Below are 20,786 nucleotides of genomic sequence, written 5' to 3'. Positions count from 1 at the left end.
AAGATTCATGAGCATAGGAAAGACTTATCTATCCCATGAGTATTGAACATTGTAGAGTATTGAACCTTATTGTTTTATTTTTGGAAAACATAAAGGGGATGCAAATAGTGGGTTTGTAGAGCATGAAAAATATATTGGGGACATTTGAAACTCTCCCTATTTGGGATTTCTCTATCTTACAAAGAAATACTTTAAAGCTGTGCTGCCCAATATGGTAGCTACTAACCACTATGTGACTGTTAGACACTTGAAATAAGACTAGTGAAACTGAAATTTTAAGTTTTTTTATTTTAAGTTTAAAAAACTGAAGTAGTGTAAAATGTTTTTCCACTAAACACAACTGTATTGTTTTGGTGAACTACATTCCATTTTATCTGTTGAAAATTTAGCATCCAACTTGTGATAGGCTCTAAGTGTAAAACACACACCAGGTTTCAAAAACAGTATTTTTTAATGTAAAACATCTAAATGATTTTTTTTATGTTGATATGTTGAAATGATTTTTTTTTTTTTGAGACAGTCTTACTCTGTCGCCCAGGCTGGAGTGCAGTGGCTTGATCTCAGCTTACTGCAACCTCCGCCTCCCAGGTTCAAGCAATTCTCCTGCCTCAGCCTCCCGACTAGGAGTAGCTGGGACTATGGGCGCCTGCTACCACATCCGGCTAATTTTTGTATTTTTAGTAGAGACGGGGTTTCACTATATTGGCCAGGCTGGTCTCAGAACTCCTGACCTTGTGATCCACCCGCCTCGGCCTCCCAAAGTGGTGGGATTACAGGCCTGAGCGACCGCGGTCGGTCAGCTGAAATGATTTTTTTTGGTTATGTTGAGTCAATAAGATACATTACTAAGATTAATTTCACATGTTTTTACTCTTAATGCAGCTGCTTGGCATTTTGAAAAATTACATATATGGTTCAAATTGTATCTCTTTTGGACCGTGCTGTTTCAGACAGATTACTAAGGGAAGTGAACTCAGTGTTCACATTGGATTTCTTTCAGTCATTTAAATATCCACAATGTGCAAGGCATTGTGCTAGTGGCATTTGGCAGAAGTTTTAAAGGGACTGTAATTCTGGTTCGTTCCCTAAAAGAAATTATTTGGGAAGAGAAGACACATATACTTCAAAAATATAAAACATTATGGAAGGCAGGAAGTGCCACTCTAGTAGCATAGACAAGTGCTATATGCAGAGATGGATGGAAAAATTGCTAGCTGAGATAGTAATAGCTCCTTAGGAGGGAAGATCTCGTTGGATCCTTAAGGGTAGGTGAAATAGGGAGGGGCTAAGAGGCGGCTGAGGGGAATAGCAGTACATTGTGACGGTAGTAAAGCACAAGGTATGTTGGGAGAGGGCAGTATGGGGTAGAGGCAACCTAAGTGGATTGGTGTTGCCAAGAAAATGTTGTAATTTTGTGTCACTGGAGTATGTAGCTTACTATGACCCTAAGCCCAGAATAGAAGACCAAGAGACTTCACTACCCTTAATAGCATTTTAGTCCAAATGATCTTTTGGAATCAGTCTCTTTTGGCTCTCACCTAATAAGGAATCCTCTTTTTAATATCCAGCTTCGGCTTGATTATCTCTGGAGACAGGAAGTTTGCTTGCTTCAAGAGACTGGTAGCATCTCTGTTTTTTTGACAATTTTGTTAGATTGTTTTACTAAAAGGAAGAATTATTTGCTTCCACGTGTCTTTAACTATTGACCTTAATTTAACCCTATGGTTGTGCTCTCTTTCATGTTATTCCTCTCTAAATATGTGAAGATGGTAATTGTGTCCATTTTTAGTCTTTCTCCAGGCTAACTACCTCCAGGTGGTTCATCCATTTCTTTTATGATGCTCCCAGGCTTCTCACTCGTGTTTCACTTACTCTACATGTAGTCTGCTTTTGTTTTTGAGATGGGATCTCGCTGACACCCAGGCTGGAGTGCAGTGATGCAATCTTGGCTCACAGCAACCTCTGCCTCCCAGGTTCAAGCGATTCTCCTGCCTCAGCCTCCCAAGTAGCTGGGACTACAGGCATGCGCCACCACGCCCAGATAATTTTTTTGTATTTTTTTTATTAGAGACGGGGTTTTGCCATATTGGTCAGGCTAGTCTCAAACTTCTGACCTCAAATGATCCGCCCGACTCAGCATCCCAAAGTGCTGGGATTACAGGTGTGAGCCACCATGTCCGGCCTTCTACATGTACTCTGAACAGCAGGTTTCAGTGGGGCTGTAACCTGCTTTTATTTGAACACCATGGTCTATGAAAGCAACTTGTGATTCTCGTAGGTTTCGTAGCCAGGTCAAACAGGCTTTTTATTGAGCTTGTGTTAGCCAAAAACTTGAGGTATCTTTCATGTGAACTGCCAAGACAGGTTCTTCCCCGACTGTGTACTTTTACTATGGGTTATTTTAGCTTGATAGCCCTTCATAAAGTGTCCGAGGTAGGATGTTTACCATTGTTTTTATTTCAGCCCATCCTAGGAATCCACTGATAATTCAGAATATTTATTATATACATCTTCTGTGCAAACTCACAGCTTCGAGTTGTTTATGGATTTGTTTACCATGTCTTGGGTGGATTCATCCAGCTGGTTCATTTAAAAATGCTAAAGTTTACAGGGCTGTTTGCAAGTTAACGTTGCTTTGTAATCTTTGAGGGTGGTGTTCAACAACTGTGAATCTGTTTAACTGTATTGTCATCAGGCTCCTTACTACTCAGAGTATGATTCTAGGTTCAGCATCAGCATCACCTGGAGGCTTAAAAATGCAGAATCTCAGGCCCTATCCCAATCACTGAATCAGAATCTGCATTTTAACAAGATTTCCAGATAATTCCTATTACACTGATCTATATTTCTTCTTAATAGGAAGAAAAACCTCAGACCCTGTGCAGAAATCAAGTCAGTAAGTCAGCATTGTTATCCTGATGTCCCTATCAAAGAGGTTCTCAACCCTGACTTTCAAAATAGAATTAACTGTGGAATTTAAAAAATATCCATGTCTGACCAACCCCAGAGAAAGCTCCCCAAGTAATTCTAATGTGCAAGCCAAGGTTTAGAACCATCCCTGTGTGAAGCAAATAAGGTTAAATAAGGTTAATCTTTTTGGAAGACTGGATCATTTAGCATCTCTCCTGTTCTCTATGACATCTCAAAAAGATTGTTATTAGAAATTACACATTCTTGGCTTTTGATTTTCTTCGAAAAGTTGTTTTTTCCACTCTTTCCAGTTAGAAGATGATTCTCATTGTTGAATAAAACAGAAACAAAATGGAAGTTGAGTGACTCTTCCATCTTCTGTTAATATACCTGATACACCCCCCTCCATACTCAGTACAGACCCCTTTCTTGCTTCACATTCAGTGTTTTAAATCTTTCCCATATTTTTGCAAGTTTCTGTTCGTTCTGGGCTTTTACCTCCCTGATAACTTTTTTTTTTCCTTTGAGACAGAGTTTCGTTCTTGTCGCCCAGGCTGGAGTGCAGTGGCACGATCTCGGCTCACTGCAACCCCCATCTCCCAGGTTCAAGTGATTCTTCTGCCTCAGCCTCCGTCCCAAGTAGCTGGGATTACATGCATGGGCCACCACGCCAAACTCTTTTATTTATTTATTTTTTTTTTCTAAGTAGAGATGGGGTTTCACCATGTTGACCAGGCTGGTCTCAAACTCCTGACCTTAGGTGATCCACCTGCCTCGGCCTCCCAGAGTGCTGGGATTGCAGGTGTGAGCCACTGCACCTAGCCCCCGATACTATTGTTAAAGAGTTTGTGCCACTGCTGTAAATGTCCTTGGCATGTGAGTTTTCTCTTTTCTTTGGTTCATATCCTTCAAATGTCAGAACTTAAACAGATATCTTTGCCTTCTTTGGAAGATTTATATTTTTCAAGCCTTTTAACTCTGCAGTTATTTTCAGAACGATTTACCTATCCTACACAAGTGAATTTTGTCTTAACTTTCATGCATTGGCGTTCAAACTACTAACTGCTTTATTAAGAACATTACTTAAATGTTCTTAGCAAATTTGAGAAATTATGGCTGACTTTTTTTTTCCTTTGTGCTTTTCTATATTTTTAAAAATTGGCTGCCTTTACCATTTCTAATACCAAATTGTATTACTTGAGATTCATGTGGGAAAACTTGGCTTCCTTTTCAGGGTTTTGTTTTGTTTTGTTTTGTATTTTTTTTAGCGCCTGTTTTTTGTGCGTGTTTTATTTAAGCTGCTGATTTCTAGTGTCAAAGTTTCAAGTACTATAAAATAAGCATTTGTCAGAAGTTTATATAGTATAATCTTATTACAATTAAGCAATCCCAGTTATGAGATTAAGAAACTCCAAAAATATTATGATCTCCCCCACCACCACATTTCTTGACATGCTCATCTTAATTAAACAAGATAGGATAGTTCTAAGAATAATGATCTAAGGAAAACAGTGGAGATCTAGGTATGCCTATGTCTAGACTAAAATTTATTTAGGCTTAGCAAGCAGGCAGGGTTTGACAAGACAGGCTTCTTTGTGTTTTTATATCTGGAGTAAGACTTGACTTATTGTTCTCTTTAGGATTGAATTGTGAACATTCCGGCACTTCAGGTGTTGTGTGTGGGTGTATGTGGGGTTAAGTCATAGTACCAATATAGACTACCCTTTTTCCATAAATCAAACTTTTCATATTGTCCTAGTCTGTTCAGGCTGCTGTAATAGAATATCATAAACTGGGTGGCTTATAAACAACAAAAATATATCTTTCACAGTTCTGGAGACTAGAAAATCCAAGATCTGGGTGCCAGCGGGTTTGATATATGTTGAGGGCCCAATTCCTCATGGACAGCTGTCTTCTCACTTTAACCTCACATGGCAAAAGGACAGAGGAACTCTCTGGGGACTATTTTATAAAAGCGTTAATCTCATTCATGAGGGCCCCATCCTTATGACCAAAGGCCCTACCTCCTAATATATTCACCTTGGGATTTAGGATTTCAACATGTGAATTTGAGGGGGACAAACATTCGGTCAGTAGCACATATGTTCATGGAATTTAGTTGTGTTTGTGGGGAACATAAGGGGAATCTGGGGTTGTAAGGGAAAGAATCAGAGGATAAACATTTTTGTTTGTAGTCTCCCTGTATTTTAGATTGTTGACTATCATTGTTTTTTATTAGTGTGCAGTTAATTGATGAGTATGTGTGGAATGTCTGCCAATATTCTGGTTTCCTTAAACTCGTACAAATAGTGAATGACAAATACGAATTTTTGGCTAAGTTTATGTATTACCTAGAAAAGGAGTTGGCATACTTTTTCTTTAAAAGGCCAGATAGTATAATATTTTAGGCTTTGCAGATCAAAAAGCAAAATTGAGCATATTGTCACTTACACAAAAGAGAGAAACCAAATTCTCACAGTTTTTCCTGATAAAACTCATAATGTGATAACAATAATTGAGCACAGTGTTTTGTGAGATAGGTTTACTAATGAGAAGAATGACACTCTTTTGAGGGTAACATTTGTCTTAATTGGGATTCATAGCTAGTCTTCCTTATTAGTTATTTGCAAATGTCCATTTATTGCTGACTTAAATATTTAATCTTTGAAAATATCTTTTCATACATACAGGTATTGCTATCTTAAGCAATCCACAAGCGTATGATTTTAGTGAAGCATATTCATCTTTTAGAAGGTATCTATAGAGTTGTTAGATTTTTATCTTTTTTTTTTTTTTGAGACAGAGTCTCGCTCTGTCGCCCAGGCCAGAGTGCAGTGGCGCAATCTCTGCTCACTGCAAGCTCCGCCTCCCAGGTTCACACCATTCCCCTGCCTCAGCCTCCCGAGTAGCTGAGTAGCGGACTACAGGCGCCCGCCACCACACCCAGCTAATTTTTTTGTATTTTGAGTAGAGGCGGGGTTTCACCGTGTTAGCCAGGATGGTCTCGATCTCCTGACCTCGTGAGCCGCCGTGGCAGGCAATTTTTTATCTTTTAATTTAATTTAATTTTTTATGAAGATGGGGTCTCACTATGTTGCCCAAGCTGGTCTTGAACTTCTGGGCTCAAGTGATCCTCCCACCTTGGCCTCCCAAAGTGCTAAGATTACAGGTGTGAGCCACCACACCCAGCCAGATGATTTTAATATTTACCTTTTGGCATATTACCACTGCAAAGATATCACTTCCAGTTGAGGGTTAGATGGAAGCTCCTCAGTTGCACAGTTAAATGGATTTTTAAATAAGGACATTTATTTTCTGCTTACATTGGGGTCTGCAAAACACTTCTGGAACTGTAGTTTGAACTCAGAAAATGTATGTGCTACAAATTTGTGTGGGAATGGAGCTCTCATTACTTTGTCAGCACATGAAGTATATAAAACAGCTTGACATTGCATGTGATACCAATGTTGTTGTTGAAATGGCTTTACCACAGTATAAGTTTCATATATAAGTATTTTTTGCTTTGTTGTTTTAGGATGGATTCATTAAGAAACATTATCAAGTCTGCAGGAAACACTAATTTTCCAAGCTATTTGTTTGATAATAGTAATTGAGAGCAGTTCTCGCAGAAAAAAAATACATTTTTGCCTTGAGCACAACAAATCACAATAAAACTTTACCAATATTAGCCCATCAAATGTTGTGTTGTAGAGCAAGACAAAATTTCTGACAAAAATTCATGGAACTTGAACTTAAACCAGAGTTCATAAGAGAGAAGTTCATCATTAGTGCTACTGGTTCAATAATATGATAGATTGAAATTTTCTTCAGATCACTTGCTGATGAGTAATAAAATATATAACCATAGACGTTAAATACCTTATATTTTCATAAACTTTGTAAATTTGTCCAACTAGGTCTTTTTCCAGTCCATATATATTTTTACCATTCCAGTAGTAACGCATCTTATTATGAGATTCTGCTTCAGGTTGTGCTGAATTAGAGTTTTCTCAACTTTGAAAATATTCTCACCTGTGATTATTTCATGTAGACTACACATAGAGGCTACTTCTGCAGTTCAAACTCCTTGAATAATCAACACTTGGCTCTTTGAATACACAATAACTTAAGTAGTATCAGTTACATTTGTCAACAAATCAAGAGCCAAAGAGAAAACCACTCCATCATTTACCTTATTTTTCAGTTGATTAGTGACATTGCTTTCAATATTCCCAACTTTTTGGACCACTATGCTTACCAAAAGTCCAATATTACATTTATTTTCTCTGGACACATTCTTCAGCTTCTGCACTCAAACATAATTGCATTAACTCACCATCAATAAACAGCTTTCCTTGTTTAGCCAATAAATGAGCCACTTGGGAATTTACTTTGAAGCCTCATTTTTATTTTTGTGAAGAAATATTTTGTGATGAGATTTCATTTTAAATTTTCTAACTTTTTAAACTGTAGCTTTCCTGTGAATTGGGAATATTGTCACTAGTGTTCAATAGTGTCAGTATATATTGTATTTAGTATAGAGTCTTTTTTGCATAATCATGCATTCTTTGCCATCTAATCTGATTTTTGAAAAATCCATCCTCTGCTGCACCTTTAAGCGTGACATTCAGAGTCCACTTTTCTCTTTGTTTGAGATGATGAGTGTGTACTCAGTTTTTTTTAATGTCCAGTGTGAAGGCATTTGAAATGCTGTCGTCGTAATTACATCACTGCAACTTAGAGTGCACAGAGCAGCAGTCCAAAGCAATGGGAATGCCACATACAGTCTGTCACAACTGCTCAACTCTGCCATTATAGCACAGAAGCAGCCATAGATAACATGTAAATGAATGTGTATGGCTGTGTTCCAATAAAACTTTATGAACACTAAAATGTGAATTTCATTGCATTTTCATATGTCACAAGATAGTCTCTAAAAACCATTCTTAGATTGCAAGGAGAATAAAAATATGCAGCATGAGACTGGGTGCGGTGGCTCATGCCTATAATCCCAGCACTTTGGGAGGCTGAGGAGGGCAGGTCACTTGAACTTAGGAGGTCGAGACCAGACTGGCCAACATGGTGAAACTCTGTCTGTACTAAAAATACAAAAATTAGCTGGGCGTGGTGGCAGGTGCCTGTCGTCCCAGCTACTTCGGGAAGCTGAGGCAGAGAATCACTTGAACCCAGGAGGTGGAGGTTGCAGTGAGCTGAGATCGCACCACTGCACTCTAGCCTGGTTGAGAGAGTGAGACTCCATCTCAAAAAACAAAAAATATCACAGTATGGCTGGATTTGGCCCAAGGGCTTTAGTTCACCAACCCTGTCTGGCTCAAGGGCTGTAGTGTGCCAACCCTTGACCTACTCTTAATATAACAGTGCTTTTCAGGAGTTTTTGTTAGGAAATTTCATTTGAGGTCTGAAAATCCATGTCTAGACCTACATTCTGGATTTTCACATAATTAAAACTTGTATAGAATACATAGTGACCTTTATTTTCAAGATTAGTTTCCTTTCTCTTTTCAGGTAATTTTCCACTTGTTCATCAATATGGAAAACTCAGATTCCAATGACAAAGGAAGTGGTGATCAGTCTGCAGCACAGCGCAGAAGTCAGATGGACCGATTGGATCGGGAAGAAGCTTTCTATCAATTTGTAAATAACCTGAGTGAAGAAGATTATAGGCTTATGAGAGATAACAATTTGCTAGGCACCCCAGGTATGCTTACATATATTTAAGGATTTATAAGTGTAAATTGCCAGTTTAAAAAAAAATACTCAACCCTGTTTTAAAAATCCATTTCTTTAGCCCTTATGAAATATTATTTAATATAGGGGATATGGAATGACATTTATTGCTGTATTTATTACCTGATCATATTTACTGATGTTTGGAATTACACTATATCAGGGAGATTTTTAACTTACGAATTATGAATTTTTGGTGAACTGAATTGAAAAGAATGGAGCTAAATCTTTTTTTTCTTAGTTAGCTTTATCTAACTTACTAGATAAGAATCCGAGTGTGGAATAGCTAATGGGAACTTAGTTTTTGGGAAAGACTTATTCTATTTTGTTATCTCTGATTTTCTGAATATGTCCCAGTTGTAATCCTCCAGAGCTAGCCTTGGGTAACATAGCAATTAGAAGTTTGTGCTTAATTATCTTTTACCCCACTAAGTCACATTTGATCCTAGTTAAAACACAGTATCTGTCTTCCTCTTCATTTCTGTTTAATTCTACTTACCTTTGAGTAATTGCTTAGATTTTAAAAGGTAAGGTTTTAGTGTGACTTTCAAGAGAGGGAGTGTGTTTTGAGCCAACAGTACCAGGCTTGAATCAGAATGCTTTAGGTGGAGTTCTGGCCCTGCTGTTTGGTGTGGCTCCTGGCAAGCCAGTCTGTCACTCAGTCTGTTTCTTCATTTTAAAATGTAGATAACAATATCTTCCTCTCAAAGCTGCAATTCTTAAAAATTACTTATTTATTTATTTTTGAGACAAGGTCTCATGTTGCCCATGCTGGACTCAAGGGATTCTTCTGCCTGAGTCTCCCAACGAGCTGACACTACAGATGCAGTACCACTGTGCGCCCAGCTTAGAATTGCCTTTGCCTTTTTTTTTTTTTTTTTTAAAGCGGAGTCTTGCACTTTTCGCCCAGGCTTGAGTGCAGTGGTGCAGTCTCTGCTCACTGCAACCTCCACCTCCCGGGCTCAAGCGATTCTCCTGCCTCAGTCTCCTGAGCAGCTGGGATTACAGGCACCTACCACCATGCCTGGCTAATTTTTGTATTTTTGGTAGAGATGGGGTTTCACCATGTTGGCCAGGCTGGTCTCGAACTCCTGACCTCCGGTGATCCACCCGCCTCGGCCTCCCAAAGTGCTGGGAGTACAGGCGTGAGCCAAAGTTAGATGTTATATGCAAAAGAACTTTGTAAATTGCTTTTAATATGTTTCCAAAGAAGTGAATTTTTCCCAGGTCCTACCTACTCCTTGGTTTTTCTGTCAGAGTTGGGAACCACTGGTTTTCTTTTTTCTTTTTTTTTGGTTTGAAAAAGTTTTCTCTTTTAAAAATGATTTTTTTTCCTAATCGTCTTGTGTCAGATTACTGTGAGTCACTGATAAAGTATTTGATTGTCATACCCCTAATGTCATCTTTGCCCTGTGGTGTTAAATTTCAGGTGAAAGTACTGAGGAAGAGTTGCTGAGAAGACTACAGCAAATTAAAGAAGGCCCACCACCACAAAACTCAGATGAAAATAGAGGTATGTTTTGGTTTTGGTGGGGAGGTGGATAGACGATGGGATGATAGGAACTTTGTAATAATAAATGTCAGCCAAAGATTATCCAGATTTGGCACAAATTAATTTGGTGCTAAGTAACTGCTCATAAAAAGAAAACTGACATTTTCTTGATAGAATGTCAGCATTTTTTTTCTACCTCACCTTTGGGATGTTTATGTTAATTGGAACACAGTGAAAAATGGCCTAGTTAAATGTGATTTTGTTTGTTTGTTTTTCACCACCATTGAAATTTATTCCTACTTAATTCCTTCTTTATAAACATGCAACTTCTTTACCAGTAAAAAGAAATGTCTAAACCCAGTGGTTCCTAATGAGATAAAATTTTGCCCCATGTGGGACATTAGCAATGCCTGGAGACATTTGTGTAGAGGGCAGGAATGCTGCCAAACATCCTGACATGCCATAATGCACAACACAGCCCCCATGACACAGAATTAACTGGCTTAAAATGTCAGTAGTACCACTCTTGAGAAATCCTGCTCTAACCTCAGGTCTGGTGTTTCCCTCCCAGTGTCAAGTAGGGATTTTGATTGTGTAACCTGAGAGGCTAGGATAATAATTTGGTTCTTGAACATGCCATTATACGTGCTATGCAAGGTTCAGACTACTTATTTGATCTGGTCTTTAACTTCATGTCCATTGAAAACCTTGGTAACATTAAGAAATATTCAAATGCTTTTATACCTATAAATCTTGTTTGTATTTTTCTTATGGCTACGATAAATAGTCCTGTATTTTAAAACAACCTCAAATGCTATCAAAGGCACAGTATGTAGACTAATAAAAATTTGACAGAAATGTAGCTTGAACTAAATGTGACTGTTCGTTAAACACTGTTTCCTTACCTAGTTTGATTACATTAGTATTTTGGCAGAGGACTGAAAAAATGTCTTCTGACATCCCACAGTGGTATGCTTGGCTCTGTATATGATAAAGTACTGAAAATAGACTTCCTCCAGATTCCCTTTAAAAATCAAATAATTCTCTAAATTTCTCTAGTATAGCTTGCTCTTTTCAAATGGAATTAGAATTTTCTTGCCTTATAAATTTATGCAGTGTAGTTTGTAAAAATCTGTAATTATGAAATGTGTTCCAAATTTTTAAGTTATTTAATGCAGAGTTTCAGAGCACTTATTATATGATTGTCCTCATTTTAGTAGTTCCTTTTTCTCCCTCTCCCCCTCCTTTGTTTTGAACAGGAGGAGACTCTTCAGATGATGTGTCTAATGGTGACTCTATAATAGACTGGCTTAACTCTGTCAGACAAACTGGAAATACAACAAGAAGTGGGCAAAGAGGAAACCAATCTTGGAGAGCAGTGAGTCGGACTAATCCAAACAGTGGTGATTTCAGATTCAGTTTAGAGATAAATGTTAACCGTAATAATGGGAGCCAAAATTCAGAGAATGAAAATGAGCCATCTGCAAGACGTTCTAGTGGAGAAAATGTGGAAAACAACAGCCAAAGGCAAGTGGAAAACCCACGATCTGAATCAACATCTGCAAGGCCATCTAGATCAGAACGAAATTCAACTGAAGCATTAACAGAGGTCCCACCTACCAGAGGTCAGAGAAGGGCAAGAAGCAGGAGCCCAGACCATCGGAGAACCAGAGCAAGAGCTGAGAGAAGTAGGTCACCTCTGCATCCAATGAGTGAAATTCCACGAAGATCTCATCATAGTATCTCATCTCAGACTTTTGAACATCCTTTGGTAAATGAGACGGAGGGAAGTTCTAGAACTCGGCACCATGTGACATTGAGGCAGCAAATATCTGGGCCCGAGTTGCTAAGTAGAGGTCTTTTTGCAGCTTCTGGAACAAGAAATGCTTCTCAAGGAGCAGGTTCTTCAGACACAACTGCCAATGGTGAATCTACAGGATCAGGACAGAGACCTCCAACCATAGTCCTTGATCTTCAAGTAAGAAGAGTTCGTCCTGGAGAATATCGGCAGAGAGATAGCATAGCCAGCAGAACTCGGTCTAGGTCTCAGACGCCAAACAACACTGTCACCTACGAAAGTGAACGAGGAGGTTTTAGGCGTACGTTTTCACGTTCTGAGCGGGCAGGTGTGAGAACCTATGTCAGTACCATCAGAATTCCCATTCGTAGAATCTTAAATACTGGTTTAAGTGAGACTACATCTGTTGCAATTCAGACCATGTTAAGGCAGATAATGACAGGTTTTGGTGAGTTAAGCTATTTTATGTACAGTGATAGCGACTCAGAGCCTACTGGCTCAGTCTCAAATCGAAATATGGAAAGGGCAGAGTCACGGAGTGGAAGAGGAGGTTCTGGTGGTGGTAGTAGTTCTGGTTCCAGTTCCAGTTCCAGTTCCAGTTCCAGTTCCAGTCCTAGTTCCAGTTCCGGTGGTGAAAGTTCAGAAACTAGCTCAGATTTATTTGAAGGCAGTAATGAAGGAAGCTCATCATCAGGCTCATCAGGTGCCAGGCGAGAGGGTCGACATAGGGCCCCAGTCACATTTGATGAAAGTGGCTCTTTGCCCTTCCTTAGCCTGGCTCAGTTTTTCCTCTTAAATGAGGATGATGATGACCAACCTAGAGGACTCACCAAAGAACAGATTGACAACTTGGCAATGAGAAGTTTTGGTGAAAATGATGCATTAAAAACCTGTAGTGTTTGCATTACAGAATATACAGAAGGCAACAAACTTCGTAAACTACCTTGTTCCCATGAGTACCATGTCCACTGCATCGATCGCTGGTTATCTGAAAATTCTACCTGTCCTATTTGTCGCAGAGCAGTCTTAGCTTCTAGTAACAGAGAAAGTGTTGTGTAATTAAGATCTGAACTCTCAGCTATGTAGCTGATATAGTGATGGGCAAACAGGAATCACTTGCTTTTATGTCCACTTTTTGAGTGGTACTTAAATGTAAAGTAACAACCTGAATTGAGTCATTGCTTTCTGAAGGAATCATTGTCCTTTCTCCAGTTTTTGTTCCAGAATAAAAGAAAATATTTTAAAAGCCACATTTTAGGACCTAAAAATCTGATTTCCGTACCAGTTAAATTGGTAGCATCACTGTTACTGATAATTTATCATATACACTTGTCAATTTTTCCTTTGTTATCTTAAAAGATCTGCCTTAGCAATGGCTCCTTTTTCATGTTGATCTTTAAATTTTCCCACGCCATAAGAGAGAGGAGCGAAGGAAATTACCAGTTTAGACTAAGTTACAGTATGTGTTTCATAAGTGATTAAAGCTATATCATTCCCAGTTATTAGTTGACACAAATTCAGCCACATTCTGAGTATTGCTTGTTCACCTTTCAGACTTGGTGATACTGGACATGTCAGTGTAAATAACACTAAGGTTAGGATCTTCTAAGTGTATAACTGTCTCCTAAGCCCATCACTGTGGCACACTGTAGAGTGAGCTTATAGTTTAATTGAGATATTTATCTTGTGGAAATATTAAAAAGCCTATGCTTGTGTAAGTGAAAAAAAATCACATTCATTTGTTTAAAAATGTAAAGCTATTTTGTAGAGGCTCAGTACTTTTCCAATGCACTGTTGTATGAATGCATTAAAAATTGTAAAGTACCATGCTTAGAACTGAGAAAACTGCTTTTTGTGAGCCAACGTAGTAACAAACACACCAAACAAAGTACAAAGCTGCTTTTGTAAGTGTGTAGATGTCAAGAGCAGAACATATCTATAATATTTAATGTGTGTGAACAGCTACTGTGACATGCAAAGGAAGGGACAGTGCAGAATCAAACCGTGTTGAAGACCAGTGGAAATTGTATAATTTAACTTGGATTTAGGCAGGAAGTGAAATATGGGAGGAGTAAAGAAAACTGCTCTGAAGAATTTAAAGTTTTCCTGAAGACAGTAATAATGCAGACACAAACTGGTTTTACATGGTGAGAGCAGCCGCAGCAGCAGCTTGACCTGGTATTCTACCTGAGTAGATGAAGCAGAAGATCAGCAAGTTTGGCAGAGTTTTGGTTTAAGAAAAACAAACCACTACTACCTAGCACAAGTTAAATTGATGTTTTTACAAGTCTGCTCCTCAAAAATGAAAAGATGGAGGAAGGAGACTATAAAACCACTTTTAGCATATGAATTGCAATTGGTACACGTGTGTGTTAATAGGAAAGTCTCGAATTTGTGTTGTTTTGAGATTTGTCATTTAAGGTACCAGTGCACACTTGATAATATTTCATTCCTATCTCTAACACAGACCTAACATCTTGAATTTAAAGACCAGTTGAAGATTAAGGGATTTTTATCCTTTGTTGAAAGTGAGTCATGTTGGGTTATTTGAAATTCAAATTTTAATTGTGCTGCCCATATATGAAAATGAGACTGCTGACTCGCTATCTATGGACATGCACTTTATGTTGGTTTCTTAGTAGTAAGAGTAACTTCATGAAAACCCCAGTCCTCTTGCCTAATTTCTTTTTTGAGGCTAGCTGGGGTTAGGATTAGAATGACTATGGAGCAGATATTTGTTGTTCTGGGAAAAGCTTTAACAGGCCAAAATAGGGATTGAACTTGTCCTTGGCCTTTATCAAAGCAAGCTAGCTACCCAGACATAGTCAAGTACTCTACAAAATAAACAAGTCTGCTTTAGGAATTGTCTGGCTACCTTCACTGTTATCAACTTAGCTGTAAAGATTATTTCAAAGCTCACTCTTTCATGATTTCTTCTGGCTTTCAATCCTACCTAAGTATCAAGGAAATTAACTTGTAAATATGGTAGTTGTTTACTAAGGATATGTACTGCTCTTGCAAGGAAATAATGTCCAAACAAAGCTTCACTTATTTTTTTTAATATAAGCAGATTTCACTGTTTATGGCGCTTATGTAATACATTTTATCTTTTTAAAAATTTGTCCGTGTAAAAGTCAGGATTCCTCTATATTTGTGAGCCTCCTTTTCTCCTTTCCTAAGGATGTAATCTACAGTTTTCTGATCTGCAGGGTAGTCTTGATTGGCTAAAAACAAATCAATTTTCTTCTTGGCATAAAGTGTTTCATTATTATAGGGGTGTTCATTTTAAATAGTTTAAAAACAATTGCAGCACATTCTAAGCATAAGAGAAAGTTATTGACAACAGGTACCTTCCTAATCTCCCAAGACGTACTGCTCATTTGTGAAATATTAAAGTAAGAGGTAACTCAAGCAGAATGCTGGCTATGAATGTAGATATTGAAGCTATTCATAAACACTGGAAATAGAATTTTAAGCTTTTAGCCTTCAGTGGAATGCACATATTGGACATGTGCATGTGAACACCTTTTTCAATAGCACTCACGGATTTCCATTCGATTGTATAGAATGAATACAAGTGTTTTAGTGGAATTTGCTACTTAATTTTTAATCTTGCGATGTCCGTGATTATTACATGCTTACTAGTGTTGTGGACATTGAAGACAAGGTCATTCGTAGGTGTCAGATTACAATGGAGAACAAAAATCGTTTTCCCCCCCACCCACATCCAAACACCATTCTCGAGGGAGCATTTCTTGCAAAACACCTTGCATTTCATTTTCTATCTTTGCACTTTTTCTTAAGTACAGAAAAGTTGTCTTTAAGACCTAGTATGAACTTCATGCAGTAAGAGGAACAAGGATAAACAATGTTGGGAGTTCACATTGTTCAAAGCATAAGGAAAAGTACCAAAACCCAGATTTTCTTGAATATTTCAGATGTTTCTAAAAATTCACTTTCTAGTCTGAAACATTTGAAGTGTTTTAACTCTGAGCAGCTGACAAAGTTGAGGTTTTTTTGTTTTGTTTTGTTTTTTGAGACAGAGTCTCATTTGGTCGCCCAGGATGAAGTGCAATGGAGCGATCTCGGCTCACTGCAACCTGCGCCTCCTGGGTTCAAGCAATTCTCCTGCCTCAGCCTCTCGAGTAGCTGGGATTATAGGCGCATGCCACCACAGCTGGCTAGTTTTTGTATTTTTAGTAGAGATGGGGATTTCACCATGTTGGCCAGGCTGCTCTTGAACTCCTGACCTCAAGTGATGTGCCTGCCTCGGCCTCTGAAAATGCTGGGATTACAGGCGTGAGCCACCATGCCCGGCCAAAGTTGAGGATTATTAGTACTATTAGAAACAAAATTGAGCAAGTTAAGTTAAAAGTTTGCAGACTTTGTATCAATTCTATAGAAGATGAGCCACCTTGTTAATTTGGAATATTTGCTCTGAAAACAACATGTTAGTTACACCTTAATGGTGTTAATGGAGGTGGGGATTGAGAAAAGTGTTCACATTAGTGTTGGAATGTAGGTAACTGTACAGTTCATAAGAAGACCTTTAGCACCAGGAAATGTGTGTGTGTACACACAGTTTTTAAAAACGATCATTGGAATTCATCCAAACCTTAAGATTAGGAAACTGGTTGGCTGTAAGTGTTGCCTCAAGTAATGTGTCCCCCTACCGAATAACATGTCTTTTCTGTGCCAAGTATCCTCTCCTAGTGTCAGGGTCTCAAATTATATTTATGAAGGGTTATCACATAATATGCTTTGTATTTAACTGCCTGCTTCCCAAGCGTCCATGACGTGAAATGGGTGAAGCATCAGCCATGACTTTCAGTCAGTTCCCAAAATACCCATATGATAGGGAGGTAAAGATTGCAAAATTCCTCTTAAAAGGCCATTTTTACAGCTTGCTAAAATACAGTGGCACCTTGTGGTTGTTAATATTTTTTCTTTTAAAGATGGAGAATGTTTTTATTCTTCCCCTTTTCTCCTTTGTTCTTTTGCGAACAAAAAAATTTATAATCTGCCTTATTTGATTTTTTTTTTAAGTTTTACCTTACAGGCTTCCCTGTCACATGTTTTACCATATTAAGTACATAGAAGCCATGTTTGCAGGGCACTTTTATTCTCCTAGTCTTATAAGACTATGCTGATTGTTACTTTCTGAAGTATTCTGTACCTTAGTATGCAAGATTGTTAAGGCACATGTTAAAGTGTCAGGTGTGTTTTTTTTCCCTTTAATTCTTCAGTATGTTTATATTCAATAACAGTCTTGTAATTCATTGAGTTAACTAGTAAATTGTGTGCTTTTGAAGAAACATGAAAAATGTAAATTGACAGCATACTTCATTTGGAAAAAAGTAAAAGATCCGAGGAACTAGTATGTCACTTATTTATTTTTATTTTATTTTTTAGTTTTTGAGACAGGGTCTTGCTCTGTCACCCAGGCTGGAGTGCAGTGGCATGGTCACGGCTCACTGCAGCCTTGACTTCCTGGGCTCAGGTGATTCTCCCACCTCAGCCTTCCAAGTAGCTGGGACTACAGGCATGCACCACGTTGCCTGGCTAATTTTTTGTGGAGATGGGGTTTCGCCATGTTGTCCAGGCTGTTCTTGAACTCCTGGGCTTAGGCAATTCGCCTGCCTCATTCTCCCAAAGTGCTGGGATTATAGGCGTGAGCCACTGCACCTAGCCTCACTTATTTTTAAATCAGATTTTTTAATCAACTAAAACAGCTATGAGTTAAGTACCTGCCCTGCAAAAATTTTTAGGATTATGAAATTAAGAATTATTTTCCTTAACTGGAACAGTTCTAAAATTTATCTGATAACTTCTCTAACAAGTGAGTGATCTCATTTAACCCCAGTTTGTATCTTAAAGGCTACAGCATAGAATTGAGCTGTTTAACAGTGTTAGAACTGTCAAGTGATAATCACAGAACAGTTTGTATCAGTTTTATAATTCTCATGTCTTGATCAGATCTGAAAGAAATAGGCATACCCTCCAACACTCTAAAAATTAGTGAGATATTTATTTTTATTAGGATTTGTTTATTAAAGTTCCACAAGCCGCTTTATGGTCAGTTGGGCTGAGTAGTAGATATCTTAAAGACATGCAGTGAAAGTGAACCCTGTCATACCATGGTGCCTCTTTCAAGGTTCCTCTGTAAGGTCCTCATCTTGCAGAATTATTTCAATACCAAGGTATGGTTGAACCAGCTGTCCAGCCTTAACTCTATTTAGTGCCCCATTACTAATGTTCTTTTAACTGGTTTGTATGTGTTTTAACTGTCCAGTGTTTGGATTTTACCTCTTGATCGCTCCATTTGTCCCTGGTGCTGCTTTTAAGGATGTAGGGCCATGTGATCAGGTATCAAGTTGAGTAGGTACGCAGTTGGCCTGGTGATGTATCTGTGCCTGTTTTATCTTCTCCCAGGAAGAGCTGCTTTGGTATAGTTGTTTACTTGGATTCATACAAAGAACAGGGCAGCAATCTTGGAAAGCTTTCTGAAGCTTGTAAGAACCTGAAGGGGTTTGGCGGGGGAACAGTAACAAAGGCTGCCTTTATGTCTTTGGACACAAAGCACATAGATGTATGTTCTGTAAAGACTAAAGTGATTGTTACACCAGGGCTTCCTGACCTTCGAGAGAGACTCAAAAAAGCAGAGAGGAGCACAAAGTGAAGTTAATTTGGTTGGCTTGCTTTATCTGGTTTCTCATTTTCTTTCAATTTAAACCTGAACATAACACCCTTCTCCGATATCTATCCAGCAGACTCCTGGTTGGGAAGCCCTGTATTAAATTTTGAGAATGTACACAGTTTTCTTTTGTACAGTGCTTTACACCTGCTAAAAGTTAACTTGTTTAAAGCAAAACAAGACCTTGAAAGGTCAATCATATTAAAGCTGGTTTGATTATTAATAGTTATCTTTTAGGAAGAAGCTTTTTTCCCTATGTAAGATGTCATACTGCAGATTTAAAATATAGACTATCAATAAAATGCATGAAGTGATCATTTGTGCCTGATCATCTCTCCTTGGGTTTTTCTTTAAAAAGGGGAATCTGCTATAAAGGTTCTGTTGCTTCAAACCAATGTCAAATAGACTTGATTTTTAGAATCAAATGGAATTACAGTGCAACCTTGATTTTTATTCCACTCACTGCTATGAGTGTGGGCAGGTACTGGTTTATATGTTATAACTTCCGTTTTATCTGTGTTGTGTAGTTGAATGGCTTAATCATTGAGTGGTAAAATAAAAGATTATATTCCAATACAAGAATCCTGGAAAGATTTATGTGAATGACGTTTTAAGTAGGCGCATCTTTGCTGTTTCTTGTATTCTCGCCATTGCTCTGACCACTCCCTTGCTTGCCCTGAATATATAGAAAAACTTGTAGGTGTGCACATGTGCTTGTACTTCTGTCTTGCATTTCTCTCTTAACCTCTTAAACATATTCCTTAAGCCACTAAGATGTCCTTGTTTCAAGTAAATCGTCACATTGTGACACCTGGTGTATTTTATTATAGTTTCATTTCCTCTGGTGCCTGCAGAGCTATCTGTCATTGGCATCATAACTCAGTTTCTCAGGATAGTTTGGATGTAGTCAGCTCTTCAACTCATGACCTTCCCAAGGTTTTAAGTTTAGTGTCATTCATCATTTTATTATTTGAAACTCAATACCACCACAAAAATGTTAGTGCTCTAGACAATGAAGCCAAAGCACAGCATCTTAGGTCAGTGAAAAGGATCCAGACATAAATTAGCCAGGTGTGGTGGTACACAGCTGTGGTCCCAGCTACTTGGGAGGCTGAGGTGGTAGAATCATTTGAGCCTGGGAGGTCACGGCTGCAGTGAGCCATGATCATGCTGATGCACTCCAGCCTGGGTTGCAGAGCAAAACCTTGTCTCAAAAAAAGCCCCAGATCACTAGAAGAGAGGATTCGATAAATCTGGGTGTATTGTAAACTGAACTCTTAATGGTCATTTTAAAAAAGAAGGAAGCAAGGGTCCAGTTTCTTTGAGGTCTTTGAATTTAGACAAGATTTAACTATAAGGCCTTGCATGGATTACTAACTATATTTAAATTAGCTAAACTTTTCTGGTTGCTGTCAGGCATTGTATTAAGTACTCTATATAAATTATTTAATCATCACAGTGACTGTGAGGTGAAAGTATTCCACCCATTTTATAGGTAATGCAGCTGAGATACAGATGTTTGGTAATTTGCCCAGGTCACATAGTAAGTATATTATTTGCAATCATCTTTGATGCAGTTATCTTCCTTGTGCTCTTAATCCCACTACTATATGACTTCTAATTTGTTTCTTAGTATTTATCCCAAGCCCTAGACTAGATTGCTTATGAGATGTGATTTCTTAGAATAAACATCAGTTTTGGCTGGTTTGCCAAGAAAAAAAAAGGCCAAATCGGTTTTTGTTTGTTTTTTTGTTTGTTTGAGACGGATTCTCACCCTGTCGCCCAGGCTGGAGTGCAATGGTGCGATCTTGGCTCACTGCAACCTCCGCCTCTGGGTTCAAACGATTCTCCTGCCTCAGCCTCTCAAGTAGCTGGGATTACAGGCGCCCGCCACCACGCCCAGCTATTTTTTGTATTTTTAGTGGAGACAGGGTTTCACCATGTTGGCCAGGCTGGTCTCGAACCCCTGATCCCATGATCTGCCCGTCTTGGCCTCCCAAAGTGGTGGTATTACAGGCGTGAGCCACTGTGCCCAGCCGCAAATTGTATTTTTTTTGTTTTGTTTTTTGGAGGATTAATGGTAATATACTGTAAATTCAGTACAGCACTGGGCATTACCGGATACACACACCTTAGCACTATGA

The 20,786-nt window shown here is 38.5% G+C and overlaps 1 protein-coding gene across 2 annotated transcripts in view; it reads left to right on the top strand.

Moving 5' to 3' along the window:
* Positions 1-19,221, top strand: part of RLIM (ring finger protein, LIM domain interacting) — a 29,238-nt gene extending 10,017 nt beyond the window's left edge. For both annotated transcript variants that reach the window (XM_055267498.2, XM_055267499.2), the window contains 3 exons: positions 8,437-8,629; positions 10,088-10,171; positions 11,410-19,221. In XM_055267498.2, coding sequence (XP_055123473.1) covers positions 8,461-8,629; positions 10,088-10,171; positions 11,410-13,007 — 1,851 coding nt within the window. In that variant the 5' untranslated portion in view covers positions 8,437-8,460 and the 3' untranslated portion in view covers positions 13,008-19,221. The remainder of the gene's footprint in view (positions 1-8,436; positions 8,630-10,087; positions 10,172-11,409) is intronic.
* The last annotated feature ends 1,565 nt before the right edge of the window (positions 19,222-20,786 follow it).

The sequence above is a fragment of the Symphalangus syndactylus genome, chromosome X (genome assembly GCF_028878055.3).
Source record: "Symphalangus syndactylus isolate Jambi chromosome X, NHGRI_mSymSyn1-v2.1_pri, whole genome shotgun sequence".
In the NCBI taxonomy this organism is placed as follows: Eukaryota; Metazoa; Chordata; class Mammalia; order Primates; family Hylobatidae; genus Symphalangus; species Symphalangus syndactylus.
This window is presented reverse-complemented; position numbering and strand designations above follow the sequence as displayed.